Here is a 16,140-nt window from a genome sequence, read left to right on the forward strand (position 1 = left end):
ACCACCTCCTGTACCATGTCTGCAGTCTCTGACCACCTCCTGTACCATGTCTGCAGTCTCTGACCACCTCCTGTACCATGTCTGCAGTCTCTGACCACCTCCTGTACCATGTCCGCAGTCTCTGACCACCTCCTGTACCATGTCCGCAGTCTCTGACCACCTCCTGTACCATGTCCACAGTCTCTGACCATCTCTTGTATCATGTCCGCAGTCTCTGACCATCTCTTGTACCATGTCCGCAGTCTCTGACCATCTCTTGTACCATGTCCGCAGTCTCTGACCATCTCTTGTACCATGTCCGCAGTCTCTGACCATCTCTTGTACCATGTCCGCAGTCTCTGACCATCTCTTGTACCATGTCCGCAGTCTGACCATCTCTTGTCTTTTATCATGTCTGCAGGGGAGTCTGGACTCTGGAGAGGAGTCCAGAATGAGAGCGCCGCCGGGATGGGGGTCATGGGAGAAGTCAGATGTGTGGGGCCTGCAGAGTGGAGACCAGAGCCGTCTGACTGAGCACTGCACAGTGCACCTGAGAGGAGGTCAGTGACAGTGCCGCCAGACCAGTCTGATGGGGGGGGGGTCACTGATGTAAGGGCTAGGGGGCACTGATATAACGATCCCTCTATATTAGTAACCCCCCCCCATATCTTAATGTATTCACTCTGTGGAAGGTGGTCTCTGGTCACCAGATTGCCCCCCACATCAGAGTTCCTGGCGTTCCCCTTTACATCAGAGTCTGCAGGATTCTCCCCTTACAGTGCGAAGGGGGAACTCTGCGGACCCTGATGTAAAAGGGAACTCTGATGTAAAGGGGAATGCAGTGGACTCTGATATAAGGTGGTTTCTGGTCACCAGAGCACCCGCTTAAATCAGAGTTCCCCCTTAAATCAAGATCTGCAGCATTCCTCTTTTTGTCAGAGTTACACTGTAAGGGGGAATCCTGCACACTGATATATGGGGGAACGCTGTGCTGGCTGGGTTATATTAATCTGATCTTCATGTAAATGGAGAAATATGTTTTTTGACTTTTGTTTAACCTAAACACATTGCTAATAGCTCTATCTACATGTTTATAGTTTAAGTATTGATATTTGCACAGTTTAGCACTGAAAACAGCCTGTTTATGTGCATTTTTGCAATGTCAGTAAAAAATTGGTGCCGTCCGTAAATTTTGGACGTTCTGCCAGTAAATTTCCCTCCGGGGGGGTTGGCAACACTGACACTTACCTGGCAGTGGCTCCAGGGTAAGAGCAGTTTCTCAGGTGATTCATTGTAATTTCAATGTAATATAATTTGTTTATGTATTAATTGGAATTATCAGGGCATACTCTCTCTAAATGTACACTTTTTATCTACAGTGAACATATTGTACAGTAAAGTAGAAAGTCTCCTGAAGAAGGCATTTCCTGGCGAAATGTGTTGAGCAACTATCGCTGTACGGTATACTTGAATCGCATAAGATCTTCACTTTTTTAAATTAATACTATGATGATATTTTAATGTATTCAATAAAAATTGTTACTCATTTTAAAATATGTAGTATATTATCTTTGTTTGGCACCTTAAAAGTCCCCATTTACCATTCTACATGTATTCTTCTATTTATGGGATAGGGTGCCTTGCTCCCCAGTTCTTCAGCTGATATTTCAAAAACCCCCCCTCTACACACAGTCTCATAGGAAAACCATGCAGAGCTGGGACTGTCAATCACCTGCTGTTTGCTGGGGAGGGGGGGGGGGCAGGCCCCCCCTGGATTCTGTGGCATAGAGTTTTAGAAATAGCAGACATAAATTACAGTATGTGCTTTGGATTGAGGCTAGCACATACTATGGATGGGCATGCTTTTATTAATTTTTCATTGGTTCAGAGGGTTACAACTACTTAAACGCTATCAATGTATTAGGGTTAAAAACCACCTAGCATTTAGAACTGCTTTAAATATAAGCACATACAACACTTTTTACTACTGTATCTTTAATCCATAATAAAAAAAAAAAATGTGACAAAACCACTATGCATTTCCTTTAAGAATGTGTAATGCATTAATAATCATCTGCTGGATGTTGATTGACATGAAAATAACAAGCTTGATCAAACACATTCAGTAATTAAATATACGATTTCTGTGAATTCTGTGTCTACGAATTTTATAAAAGGGTCTTATTTGTAACAAGCATATTTTATTGAGGTGCCTGTGGGCGTCTCTTTATCCATTCTGCAATTGCTGGGATTTCTTTTACTTTTCCTTTAAGAGCCATCAGCCTTGGGTAATTTTTTGCAAAGCCAGGTGCATAAAATTCAATACTATCACTGCAGACATCCCAGAAAAAGTCAGCCCATGTTACCTGTAGAGAAACAGATCTAGATTATTTTTAGCTAATTATAAGGAGTAGAAATACGTTAAAAATTTTAGCTTGAAACCACCACTCGCCTAAGCCACTCCTAGTATGGATGTGTACATGTGACAGCCTCAGTCAATGCCGCTCTTTGGGCCAGGCCCACTCACATGTTTTGTCCCACTCACTGGGGCTTAATTATAGTGGTATTTTAAACAGTTACTTTAGGCAAGCATAAACAATTATAGTCATATCCACAGCATTGCCGTGAGAATGGTTTGTCATGGATTACTATGAGGTAAATGGTTCTGCAAGCATGGACCTCAACCTATTACTATAGAATGCTTCAATTTGTCCATTAAACTTTTCCATGGATAATGAATAAGCAGATGTTAGAAGGCAAAACTGAATTCATTATAGTGCAGTCGGTAAAGCAGAAAGGTGCTCCTTCAACATGATAAAGGTCATAACGGAGATACACAAATATTCAGAACCTGAAAAATCCTGGTGTAAAACAGACATGAATATGTTGAGAATAAAACAACTGCAGTGTCAACCAGAAAAAAAATGATAGCTGTGAGTCCAGTTTCTGACCGTTTTTAAAACCCATACCCGATTCAAATAACATAACAACTGGGACAATTCTCCAAATAGTAAGGTTTTTAGAATCCACTAACAGGGAACATTGCAAACAGTACTGGCCAATGACCTGCTTTGGGAATTTTCTGTACAATTTTACAGTTTCAGACTATGGAAGATTAATACCTTTAATGTCAGCAGATCAGGTTCAGCTGGATAAGCTTCCTATACCACATATATCTAATTATTATTTCACTTTAACTAAGTACGGCATTGCAAAGCAGGCTTTGTAAAATGCCTGCTATTAATTTTTAACTCCCTCACCACTGCTGAAGCTGACAAAATTCCAATACAAATTTAAACTTTCTTGTAAAACTTGTACCCAGTTAAACCAGCTACTTCTCCACCATCACCACCCACATAACAGTATTCTCTCACCACTCTCCTTTCCTATCCCCTTCATCCCCCTCCCCCGAGCACTGATCCCCCCCCCCCCCCCCACATGCCACTGATCCCCCTGCAGCTACCTTTAGAAGCCGGCATCCCTCCTCCTGCCGGCTTCAGGTGGTGCTGGGGCTTGGGGGGGGGGGGAGAAATCACAGAATGTCCCCCTCCCATACCAGTCCCTGCACCCCCCATCCATCCCCCCGGCAGCATCCCTCCCACTGCCTGCAGCTGCTGACCGGCACTGTGTCCGGCCAGCTGTCATACTGAGCTGGGGGTGGGGGGTACTAGGGTATGGGAGGGGCTTAGTAAATGTGTTTACCAGCACTCTCCCTGTAGTGCAGTGTACCGAGGCTCCTGTGTCCACTGACAGCTCAGCTAAACATAGTAACCTGAGAGTTTACTATGTCAGACTGTCAAATTATGAATGGATAAGGAGTCTCTACAGATTCCTTATTCATTCATGTAAAGTGGTGCAAAAAAAGTTACTTTAAGTCCCTTTCTCGGTCTCAAAAAAAAAAAAAGAAAAAGAGATATGGGGGTCAGATATCTCACCAAAAACCCCCGCCTCCCCCCAAAAAAAATATTAAATTGTAAAAAAATTAATAAATTAATAAATAAAAAAAACATGGCATGGACTATGTCAAGCGATCCGCCTGCTCAGCGAGGGATCGCTTGAAAAACAGACAGACAGAACCAATCGGCCTGCTTGTGTGAAAGGGGCCTTGTTCACACCGGGCATACACAGGAAACCTTTACAGGGATACACAGGTGTTCAATGCATCTCTGTGCTGGCAGTCCCATTGATGTCATTTGGAATGTAGTACAAGTCATGTGCTTTTAGAAAATGTCTGGTTTGAGGGCCGGTTCACACTGGTGCGATGCCAGACATTGCATGTGATTCGCACCGCATTGCTGTGCAGATCACATGCAAGGTCTGTGCGATGCAAATTCAGCCATACTGTATGGCTGAATTTGCATTGCATTCGGACCAAGATTGTGCAGGACCCTTTTTTTTGTCCGCACCAGAATTGGATCACATGGGTGTTCACATGCGATTCAATTCCTGTCTGAAATCACAGTTTGCACTGCGATCTGCAAACCGATCTGGGGGTGTCATTAACTTTGTATTTACACCTTCAGCAGTTCGCAGAGGGCAGTGTGAACTGCCAGCGAATCAGGTGCAATGCAGGAACCCACACTGGATTTGCAGGGTTTCCCGCATCGCACCAGTGTAAACCTTGCCTGAGGGGACTTTTCAAATTCAGAAAGCTGTAAGTGAAAATTGGTAACCTCTGGAATTTTTTTGTTTTTATTTACAGTTTTGCGTACATTCAGTTTCCACCATTTCACAAAAAAGGTGCAATTTAAAATGTACAAATATTTGTTCAAATATTTATTTAACAACTCAGTACAGTTTTAACTTTTATATTTAGTAGGAATTTTGTAGATTTTGCCATGTATGAATCCACCATTAATGATTTTAGTGTATTTTTTGCAAAAATATTGGTTGGTACTGGAAGGATTTGCCCCCTTCCTGACCAGGCCCTATTTTGCAATTCAGCACTGCGTTACCCAAATAAAATTGATGTCCTTTTTTTCCCCACAAATAGAGCTTTCTTTTGGTGATATTTGATCACCTGTGCGATTTTAATTATGTACACTATATACAAAAAAAGAGCGACAATTTTGAAAAATATTTTTCACATTCTGCTATATGACATTCTCAAAAAAAAAAAAAAAAAATTGAAAACCAAAATGTAACATTTTAGGCCAATTTGTTCTCTGCTACATTTTTTTTTTTTTACCAAAAATATCGCAATAAGCGTATTTTGATTGGTTTGCGCAAAAGTTATCGCGTTTACCAACTACGGGAAAGATGTAATTTTTTTTCACTAGTAATGGCGGTAATCTGCGATTTTCTGTGGGACTGCGACATTGCAGCGGACAGATCGGACCCCTGACTGACATTTTGACACTTTTGTGGGGACCAGTGACATTACTACAGTAATCAGTGCTAAAAATATGCACTTTTACTGTAATAATGACATTGGCAGGGAAGGGGTTAACATTATGGGTGATCAAAGGGTTAAATGTGAGCCTAGGGGGGTGATTCTAACTGTGGGGGGGGGGGGGCGTGGCTTCTGAAATGACCATAGAGACATGTGATCCTATATAGAAGGATCACATGTGCTCTATGATAATTTCAGGGAGGAGAACGGTCAGCTGTGTTTACATCAGCTGACCGTTGTTCTCTCTCTCAGCGGGGAATGATTGCGGGTGTCAGGCGGCAATCAGAGCCGCCTGCCTGCTGCATCGGGTTTCCCGCTGACGAGCGGGGGCGGGAGCATGGCGGTGGCACACGCTCGCCCCCTAGCCTCCCGAGAGCGAGCGCCGTACTTGTACGTCGATTTGCCTGGGAGAGGCGTCCTGCCGCAGTACATCTGCGGCGGGCGGTCATTAACTGGTTGAAAATCAGTAGCATCCTTTTTTTAATCCTACTGGCCATGTGCTTTCAGAAAATATATGGTTTGGCGGGCGTCTTATAAATTCTGAAAGCTGTAAGTAAAAAAGGAAAACCTCCAGATTATTAGAGAAATGTTTGTGTACATCCAATTTTCACTATTTCTCAAAAAGGCGCAATTTAAAATGAACAAATATTTGTTATTTATTAACTCAATACAGGTTTAGCTTTTATATTTAGAAGGAACTTAGCAGGGATTTTGTAAAATTTGCGGTGTTTGTATATGCTAATAATGATTTTTAGTGCATTTTTAGCAAAAATATTGTTTTGGCAAACATTTGCGCAAATATCGTGGGGCCTTAACAATCAGTAGCACCTTCTATTTCAGGGGTCTCCAAACTATGGCCCTCCAGTTGTTCAGGAACTACAATTCCCATCATGCCTTGTCATGTCTGTGATTGTCAGTGTTTTAAAATGCCTCATGGGATGTGTACTTCCGCAACAGCTGGAGGGCCGTAGTTTGGAGATCTCTGTTCTATTTATTCTAATGGGCCTTTGCTTTCAGAAATGTATAGGTTGGGCGGGGGGTATTTTAAAAACTCTGAAAGCTGAAAAATGAAAACCTCCAAATTTTTGGTTATTTACATTTTTGTGCACGTTCAGTTTTCACCATTTTGCAAAAAAGTGCAATTTAAAGTTTACAAATATTTGTTATTTATTAACTCAACACAGATTAAGTAGAAATTTAGCAGGAATTTTGTAAAATTTGCTGTGTTTGTATCTGCTATAACAGATTTTTGGTGTATTTTTAGCAAAAATATTGATTTAGTAAACATAATATCGTGGGGCCTTAAAAATCAGTAGCACCTTCCTTTTATTCTTCTGATCCTATGCTTTCAGAAAATATATGGTTTGGGGGGGGGGGGTCTTTAACAATCTCTGAAAGCTGTAAGGGAACAATGAAAAACCAGATTTTTAGAGAAATGTGGTTATTTACATTAGGTGTGGCCAAACCAACTGTTTGGAACATCCTTAAAAAGAAATAACGCACTGGTGAGCTCAGGAACACCAAAAGACCCGGAAGACCACGGAAAACAACGGTGGTGGATGACAGAAGAATTCTTTCCCTGGTGAAGAAAACACCCTTCACAACAGTTGGCCAGATCAAGAACACTCTCCAGGAGGTAGGTGTATGTGTGTCAAAGTCAACAATCAAGAGAAGACTTCACCAGAGTGAATACAGAGGGTTCACCACAAGATGTAAACCATTGGTGAGCCTCAAAATCAGGAAGGCCAGATTAGAGTTTGACAAAAAACATCTAAAAAAGCCTTCACAGTCCTGGAACAACATCCTATGGACAGATGAGACCAAGATCAACTTGTACCAGAGTGATGGGAAGAGAAGAGTATGGAGAAGGAAAGGAACTGCTCATGATCCAAAGCATACCACCTCATCAGTGAAGCATGGTGGTGGTAGTATCATGGCGTGGGCATGTATGGCTGCCAATGGAACTGGTTCTCTTGTATTTATTGATGATGTGACTGCTGACAAAAGCAGCAGGATGAATTCTGAAGTGTTTCAGGCAATATTATCTGCTCATATTCAGCCAAATGCATCAGAACTCATTGGACGGCGCTTCACAGTGCAGATGGACAATGACCCAAAGCATACTGCGAAAACAACCAAAGAGAAAGAAGTGGAATGTTATGCAATGGCCAAGTCAATCACCTGACCTGAATCCGATTGAGCATGCATTTCACTTGCTGAAGACAAAACTGAATGGAAAATGCCCCAAGAACAAGCAGGAACTGAAGACAGTTCAGTAGAGGCCTGGCAGAGCATCACCAGGGATAAAACTCAGCGTCTGGTGATGTCTATGCCTTCCAGACTTCAGGCTGTAATTGACTGCAAAGGATTTGCAACCAAGTATTAAAAAGTGAAAGTTTGATTTATGATTGTTAATCTGTCCCATTACTTTTAGTCCCTTAACAACTTTACCACCGGAGGATTTTGCTGTCTTACGTCCAGGCCACTTTTTGCGATTCGGCACTGTGTGACTTTAACTGACAATTGCGCGGTCATGCAGCGCCGTGCCCAAACGAAATTTACGCCCTTTTTTTCCCACAAACAGAGCTTTCTTTTGGTGGTATTTGATCACCTCTGCAATTTTTCCTTTTTGCCCTATAAACAAAAAGAGCGACAATTTTGAAAAAATAACAATATTTTTCACATTTTTTATATGAAATTCCCCCCCCAAAAAATGTAAAAATCTAAATTTTTTATAATTTTAGGCCAATTTGTTTTCTGCTACATAGTAAAAAAAAAAAAAATAAAAAAAATAAATCGCAATAAGCGTATTTTGATTGGTTTGCGCAAAAGTTATTGTGTTTACTAACTAAGGGAAAGATTTCTGTCATTTTTGGGGTTCTTTTTTTTAACAAGTAATGGCGGCGATCTGCAATTTTTTTTGCGGGTTTGCGACATTGCGGCGGACAGATCGGACCCTTGACTGACATTGACACTTTTGGGGGTACCAGTGACATTACTACAGCAATCAGTGCTATACATATGCACTGTTACTGTAAAAATGACACTGGCAGGGAAGGCGTTAATTTTTATTGGTGATCAAGGGGTTAATGTATGCCTGGTGCTTACTGACGTGTGTGGGGAGAGGTGACTGAGTGACACAGGGACAGATCGCAGGTATGCTGAACCCTGCAATCTGACCCTGTCTGTCACTTAGGAGATCCGCCTGCTTGTGTTTACACAAGCGGGCGGATCTCCACACTCGATTCCCCGACGATAGGGGAAGAGCGGCGGTGATCACCGCCACTCCTCCCCTGGCCCGACTCCCGCTGTAACTGAATACAGCGGGAGCGAGCGTCCGGCGGGGCATGCGCGCCGCCAACAAGGGGAGGAGTCCAGCGACATAGGTCTACGTCGCTGGACGGGAACGAGACACTTTGCCGCAGTACAGTCAATGTGACTGGTCGGCAAGTGGTTAAAAAGTGGGAGGAACATATACAAACTGTTGTTATTCCTACACCGTTTACCTGATTTGGATGTAAATACCCTCAAATTAAAGCTGAAAGTCTGCAGTTAAAGCACATCTTGTTTGTTTCATTTAAAATCCATTGTGGTGGTGCATAGAGCCAAAAAGATTAGAATTGTGTCTATGTCCCAATATTTATGGACCTGACTGTATATGGTTGGGGGGGTCTTTAACAAACCCTAAAAGCTTGAGACCCCGTTCACACTGGGGCGACCTGTCAGGTGACCTGGTCACCTGACAGGTTGCTGTAGGTCGCCTGCCATAGAGAAGCTGTGGACCCGTTCTAATAGGAGCGACACAAGTCAATGTTATGAAGTCCGTGCGGGCCGCTCCGAGGTCGCGGTGCGAGCTGCGCACCGCGACCTGTGAGGTCGCCCCGGCAAGTCGGATTGCCCCAGTGTGAACGGGGTCTTAAGGGAAAAATAAAAAAGCAATAGAAAAATTGCAAAAATGGCCCGGCCAGCTAAGTTTAAAAGTGGAGCATGGCCTGGCAGCAGGCAGTCATACAGGAGGAAAAGAAGTGGGAAAGTTGCTGTGCTCACCATTTCAGTTCTGTGATTTAATCTGAGCTTAATCTACTAAATAAACGTAACATTATCATATACATTTTTCATATTTAAAAAACGTACTAAAAAAATTAAAACCACTTTTTATCAAACTATACAATAAGACATTATTCACTCAACTATTAGTAAGCATTTTCTTCTCCTGTAGTTCAGGCATTTCAATAAATGTATCCGACATGGATTTAGAAGATTTGTTACTTATCTATCGTTCCTTTGGTGGCATGGGTTAAAACAAACCATTCTTTGTACAGATTATATCTTTTGCCTAAGGCCTCCACATAATTATATCTTCTTCTGTTTCAAGGATGTAACTTTTTATTGCACTAAAGCAAAAAGTAGTGTTTTCTCTAGGAGTAATACGTGGGAGGTTTTATTCGGGGATCTGTAAGTTATGTTAGTTCTGCAAGAATGAACCCCCTTTGTGACAATTCTCTGCTCTGGAGACCTCTGCAGTACTATGTTGATACAATTTAGTTGCTTGTCCTGATAAGTGAAGGCTCAGCAACACAGCAATTACCACGCTGTCACCGAAATTAAATGTAAAAATATAAGCTTGTTCGTGCTCTTAGTAGCAATTCTTAAAACTCATTTTCTCATGATAGTTTTGGAAGCAAAATAACATTTTAAATTGGAACAAAAATCTGTGTTTTCAGCAGAAAAAAAAAAAAAAACAACCTTTGCTGTAACAAATTTATAAAAATAAAAGATTTTGAGTAATCTTCCCCTGAAATATAGAGCCGCTTTCTCAGTCTATGCAATTTTGAGGTGAAAACAGTGGCAAATATGTAACTATCCAACTCACGTGACCGCCATGGCCTTGTTAAAAAGATGTTATAGCTATAATGCTGCATAATTTGCACAGGCAACCTATGTGTACTGCATAATTTATGAAGTTAGTGCAATTTTTTTCTGTAGTTGAGGCAAGATTCAGACCCCTTTCACACTTGTGCGACTTGTCCTGCAACTTAGGACTGCGAAGTCGCATGACAAGTTGTACCCAATGATTTCCAATAAGTACCGTTCATATCTGTGCGACTTCAAGTCGCAGCGACCTCAAAGTAGTCCCTGCACTGCTTTGGTCTGACTTTGATGCGACTTGAGGTCCATAGATAACACAGGCATGGTTTCAAGTCGTGTCAAGGTCGCACAAGTGTGAAAGGGGCCTTACACCTATGTGTGCATGTTGTAATGCATGTCGATATTGGACACCTACATATGTTGTGTATTTTTTGGGGAAACTCCCAATACTTTTTAATAGAAAAAATATGTATAGCGTCAGATTGGGAGAAAACATGGGTCAGGTATTTTTTTTGGGTGCATGGATGTGTACTGAGGATATATATATCCCAACCTGTAAAACCATAGTCCAACAGTATACTTACATAATCACCTGCAAACCAATTCTTTTTCCCCAAATCCTTCTCTAAATTAGACAGGATTGCAGGAGCATTTTTTTCCACATATTCCTTCATCTAAATAAACAAATCAGACTAATTACATTTACACGTTTAGGTCACAAATCTGTACAATAAATCACATATTTTTTCAAAATCTGCCTTTTGTAGCTTTCTTTATAATTTTCCAGGGGTTTTAAAAGTATGTACATCTGGTATTATCTAGGAAGTTGCAAACTTCCTAGATAATACCAGAAAGGTCTCCAAACTTTCTAAACAAAAGGCCAGTTTACAGTCCTTCAGACTTTAGGGGGGGCTGGGCTGTGGCCAGTGGGAGTATAAAATGCTTCAGCGTCAGTGGAAGTAAACAATGCCCCATCATTGGTTTAAGTGGGACTAATAGTGCCCCATTGTTGGTGTCCGTGGAAGGAATGTGCCCTATTGCTGATTTCATTGGGAGAAATAGCACCCCATCATTGGTGTCTGTGGGAGGAATAGTTCCCCACCACTGGTGTTAGTGGGAGGAATGGTGCCCCATCATTAGTGTTTGTTGTGGATGGAGTAGTCCCCCAAGGGCCAGATAGAGGCCAGCAAAGGGCCACATCGAGCCAGAGGGCCACAGTTTGGAGACCACTTCTGTAGTAGATGATGGGAATCAGCCTTTTAAACGAAACTGGGGATTTGCAAATTTGACTTCAGTAAGAGCTAGAACTTCAGAAAGATGGAGCTGGGAGATGTTTGCTTTTATGTGCTGAACAGATTACCAAATTAATGCTTTGCCTATGCAGTGGAAAGCATCAGATTTGCTTTTATCCAACCTCCCTATCAAGTTCTACCTTAGCTTTCCTCCCCTGTTGCTCTGTTCAGCTGCAGGAAGCAAAGAAAAAAACAACAGGTAGCTTTGGATATAGCAAAGCTTGTGAACCAGCGCTGCCACATGGGATGATATCATAAATCTTTGTTCACTATACTTTGAGCTTCTCATAGCTTACACATGCCAGCTTTTTCTGCTCCTGAGAGATGAACTGTGCAGTGGAGAGGTAAAGGAAAGAGGGAATTAAAATAAGTCTGTTGCACTGCATAGCCAAAGCACATGTTCATTTTAAACAAGAAGGAATACAATAGCGGTCTAATATATAAAACATCCTACACTGAGGCATTTGCAGTATCTATGTTTTTTTTTTTATCATTTATGGGTATTACTAGCATGCATGAAACTCTGTTCAGTACCTATCAACCACTGATTATAATTCCCTGAATGAACAATATAGAATGCAAGTGCAGGGAAACAAAAGTAATATTTGATATGGGGGACATTTATTACATATCTGATCGTAGACCCTCAAAATAAGCCTGATAAGATAAACCCATAACCACTTTGCACGGCCTGTGGGTGACAAACAGAACAGATATGTCCGCAGCAGGCTCAGTTGCATCCTCCAACATAAATTGCCCCAGCACTGATCCAATCAGTGCATCTACCAGCACCTTTTTTGCGCGGCGCAGCAGCCATGGAGAAATCATCCTTACTGTCTAACAGGTCAGGGAAACGTGAACGCAGACCCCGAAGGGTGGTCCCATCTGCAGCGAATGAACCAGATGCAGGGTCTGAGGAGACAGGAGGGGGGAGGGCACAGTCATTGAGCCAACGCCATCCATACCCCGCAAAGGGGGTCAGTGACTCAAGCCCCCACAGGGGGAGATGACTGAGGCCAACAAAGGGGAGGCCACCAACAGGACCCCACAAGGACCACAGAACCATGGGAGCAAAGCCTGCCTGGGACCCCCAAGCCCCCCCCCCCACCCAGAGCCATCCTACCAGAAGGGGGTGCCTAGTAGGCCACTAAACCGTGGCCTAAATTTTCGGTCGCGCAGCCTGATAGACCGCCCTGCTGCAAGAGCGCGATCCTGGGGAAACCCGCGACTAGCCAGGGGAGCGGAGGGAACACAGATGTCCTGGGGTACAATGGCGGCTGAAGCCGCCGCACCTGGGGCTGCCCCATACAAATTCCAGCAAGTAGGCCGCAAAGCCGCAGCCTAAGTTTTTGGCCTGCCCGACCGTGTGATACTCTGACCAGCGGACATTGGGCCACCTGCCCCCCAGGCCCACCAGCTGTCCCAATGGCCACCCACCCCATAGCAGGCCCACCGAGGGGGACAGCGCACCACAGGCACCAAGGCCAGGGGCACTCACAGCCTGGGGACCAACCCTCCCCCCCATGAGCAGAGCCAGCTCAATGCCACCCTAGGGAGGGAGAGGAGGGGAGGGGAGAGAACCCCGGAGGGACCAACCACCCCAGGGAGTACTCGCGCCCCACACCGTATCCAGGGAAGGAGAGAAGGGGGACCTTGCTTACTGATCCAGTGAAGTGTGTGGGTAACAAACAGAAACCAACTCACCACTGAAGTGGGGGAGCTGCAACTCAGACCGAGACTCGGTCGTATGTGACCTTGTGAGACATTTAACTCGCGGACCAGCCCCTGTCCAGTGGGGCTATGTCGCCGCCCACTGAGCATGGAGCTACGGTCTGCATGCACTTGCTGGCCATGCTGAGGGGACCACTGGAACTGCAATAGTCCAGCTCATCGCTCAGCCCAGCAGTTGCTAGAAGATCTCCACAGAAAAGAAGCCGGGATCCAAAAACAAACGGCAAAAAGATAGACAAAAATGCCAGGGCCCGGCAGGGAGACTAGGTCCTACTCCTGAACTAGGCAAGCAAAAAACTGAGTATCTCTAAGCAGAGATGGGGATTATGCTAGCTGAGGACAGCCCACAGGGCGTAGCCAAGCTGTTGTGTTGTCTGCCTAGTCCTACTCCTGTAGAGGGCAGCATAACCCTGTGGTGAAGAATATGGAGCTGGGTCTGTCAATAAATGCAAGAGAAATTATATTACAGTACAGTAAAAAGACCCTACTTTGTCTTCTGTGTACCAGGGCAATTGTGACACAAAGTCATCAATGGTGTCTAAAATGGCATCAAGATGAAGGTTTTCCAGCTCTGTCTTCCCTGTCAGACCTGAGTATAAACAGGAAGAAAAAAAAAGAAAAAAAAGACAACAGTTATAAATATGTGCAGTGCAGAACATCAGGTTCAACTTCTTCAGATCTGCATAAACTAGAAGCCAGTCTATGTTTTCTGATATATTTGAAAGAGTCCATTCTCTCTGAAACGAATCAAGAAATTGTACGTATATCTAGTCAGTTAGACTAAAGTCAGAGGCTCTAATCTAAATACATTTCTTGAGCTCTGAAAGTTCTGAAGCCATTGGACCAGAATGACAGCCCGAGAACTAGTACTTTTAAAATTGGTGGGTCAACAATGGTGACCTCCATACCTTTTTATACAAATATTCACATACTGTACAAAACACACCCACTATATTCATTTTTTAATGGGGTATATAATATATAAATATATTTTTTTATATTCGTGTTGTTAACTGATATGCCCATTTTACCTGCTTTTTTGGCCAAGTATCTGCCTATAGCAAGGCTCTGATGATAAACTTTCCCATCAATTTCTAAAACTGGGAGTTTTCCAAATGGATAAGCTGTTGGGAGAAAAAAAAAAAAAAAGCACAGTTAAGCAATAAACGAATTAATAACATGCACACTATGTAATAGTGATTGAGCAAAAAAAAAAAAAAAAACAAAACTAAGTGGCACAACAGGAGCACAGCATAGCTGGAAATTAAGGCTCCAGATTTTATGTGCCTAAATCTGGTCCTAAATGAAACACATAAGCTTAAAGTGTAACTAAACGCAAATCCTTTTAATTTAGTTTTGGATAGAGTACAGAGGGATTAGAACACCTGCCAGTTTTTATTGCTAAAACAGCAGAAAGAAGGCGCCTGGGCCAGTATGATAGTAAAAACAAATAACATTTTATTCAGATACACTTACATAGAAAGTATCTTGCAAGCTGCATACAGGGTGGATGTGGATCACCAATCAAGCAGCCAGCCGTCACAAGGGATGAGAAGACCGCTGTAGGGATAAGCTCGGACCCGCTGTATGGAGGTATATAACTGGCAGTGTCTCCAGCTCTCACACCCACTCTGACAGTGCTAGCAAGAGACCAAATCGGGACAGGGGAGGGCAGCAACGCATTTCTGAGGCGCCGCCTCCTTCTTCAGGCAAACCCCCCCTCTTAAGGAGAAAATGTATACTGTCTGGACAGCATAAAAAACAGCCAATCAGCACCGGCCATGGCTAGTTGCCCAATCAACAGGGTAATACTGGCTGGCTTTTTTTTAGCTGTGATCCAATCTCCGTTTGTAACTGTTATAGCGCGGCACAAGTGTACCTATAGCACAGCGGGCAATGAGCTAAAAAGTATATAAAATAGAATAAAAGGAAAATGGGCATGATTACAAAAAATCCTTAAAAATGATAAAAATATCATCTGATCCGAGTGAACGACTGCATAGTAACACATGATAGTAGTTTATAATAAATGGTAAAAAATATCTAACTATATAAAGGTGACATCAAATAGAATAACCTATTATGATGACTATATTAATAATTACACTAAAAAATACAAAATGATAAATTCATCAAGATACACACCAGGTAATAATTCCTATCTAAAAAAGTGATGGATATATACACAGACAACATTTGTAAATAAGAACAAAGAAGAAAGTTGGAGAGGGGTAAAAAAAAAAAGGAGGCGGTAAAAGATAGAAAGGGGGGGGGGCAGTTTAAGATAAAAAGGGGGGGGGGCGGTAAAAAAAAAAAGGAGGGGGTGGCCGTTAAAGGATAGGAGGAGGGCGGGAGGTGAAGGATAGGAGAGGGGGGCTGTAAAAAAGGGTAGGAGTGTAGGGGCAGTGGAAAGAGCTCTTGTGACCCTGATGACAAACCAGGATTTCCTAATACTTCCTGTTTTGGCTATGGGACATATCTCCTATGGCACACAGATGGCAAAAGGAAAAAAAATCCAAAGGTTTTATCTTATCCAAAGTGAAAAAGAATAAAAAATTAGAATAAAAAAAATTGCGGGTGGCATTACGCTCCAAAGAAGCTCTTGTACTTTTTTGGGCGTAATGCGCCCGCAATTTTTTTTTGCGCGATGTTGCCGCGATTCGGCAGGCGGAAATCGCGGCAACATCGCCCAGCGTTTGGGGTGCTATTGCAAATCACAGGGCAACGCACAGGCGTCCCACGATTTGCAATGATTTCCGGATCACGGGCGGAATCGCGGCGATTCTGCCCACGATCAATACGCTGACAGTCTAGGTGAGTTTATCAGAGTTTTGGGAGTTTATTTAATTGGCCATAATTGAATTTTAGAATAAAACA

The 16,140-nt window shown here is 42.9% G+C and overlaps 1 protein-coding gene across 1 annotated transcript in view; it reads right to left on the reverse strand.

Moving 5' to 3' along the window:
• HPGDS (hematopoietic prostaglandin D synthase) overlaps window positions 1-16,140 on the reverse strand; it is a 138,195-nt gene that overhangs the window by 102,157 nt on the left and 19,898 nt on the right. The window contains exons 3-6 of the mRNA XM_082243432.1: window positions 14,295-14,387; window positions 13,752-13,852; window positions 10,825-10,914; window positions 2,184-2,345 (exon numbers count right to left, since the gene is read on the reverse strand). Of these exons, the coding sequence (XP_082099558.1) occupies window positions 2,184-2,345; window positions 10,825-10,914; window positions 13,752-13,852; window positions 14,295-14,387 (446 nt within the window). The remainder of the gene's footprint in view (window positions 1-2,183; window positions 2,346-10,824; window positions 10,915-13,751; window positions 13,853-14,294; window positions 14,388-16,140) is intronic.

This window comes from Pelophylax lessonae (genome assembly GCF_965119305.1).
Source record: "Pelophylax lessonae genome assembly, chromosome: 1".
Classification (NCBI taxonomy): domain Eukaryota; kingdom Metazoa; phylum Chordata; class Amphibia; order Anura; family Ranidae; genus Pelophylax; species Pelophylax lessonae.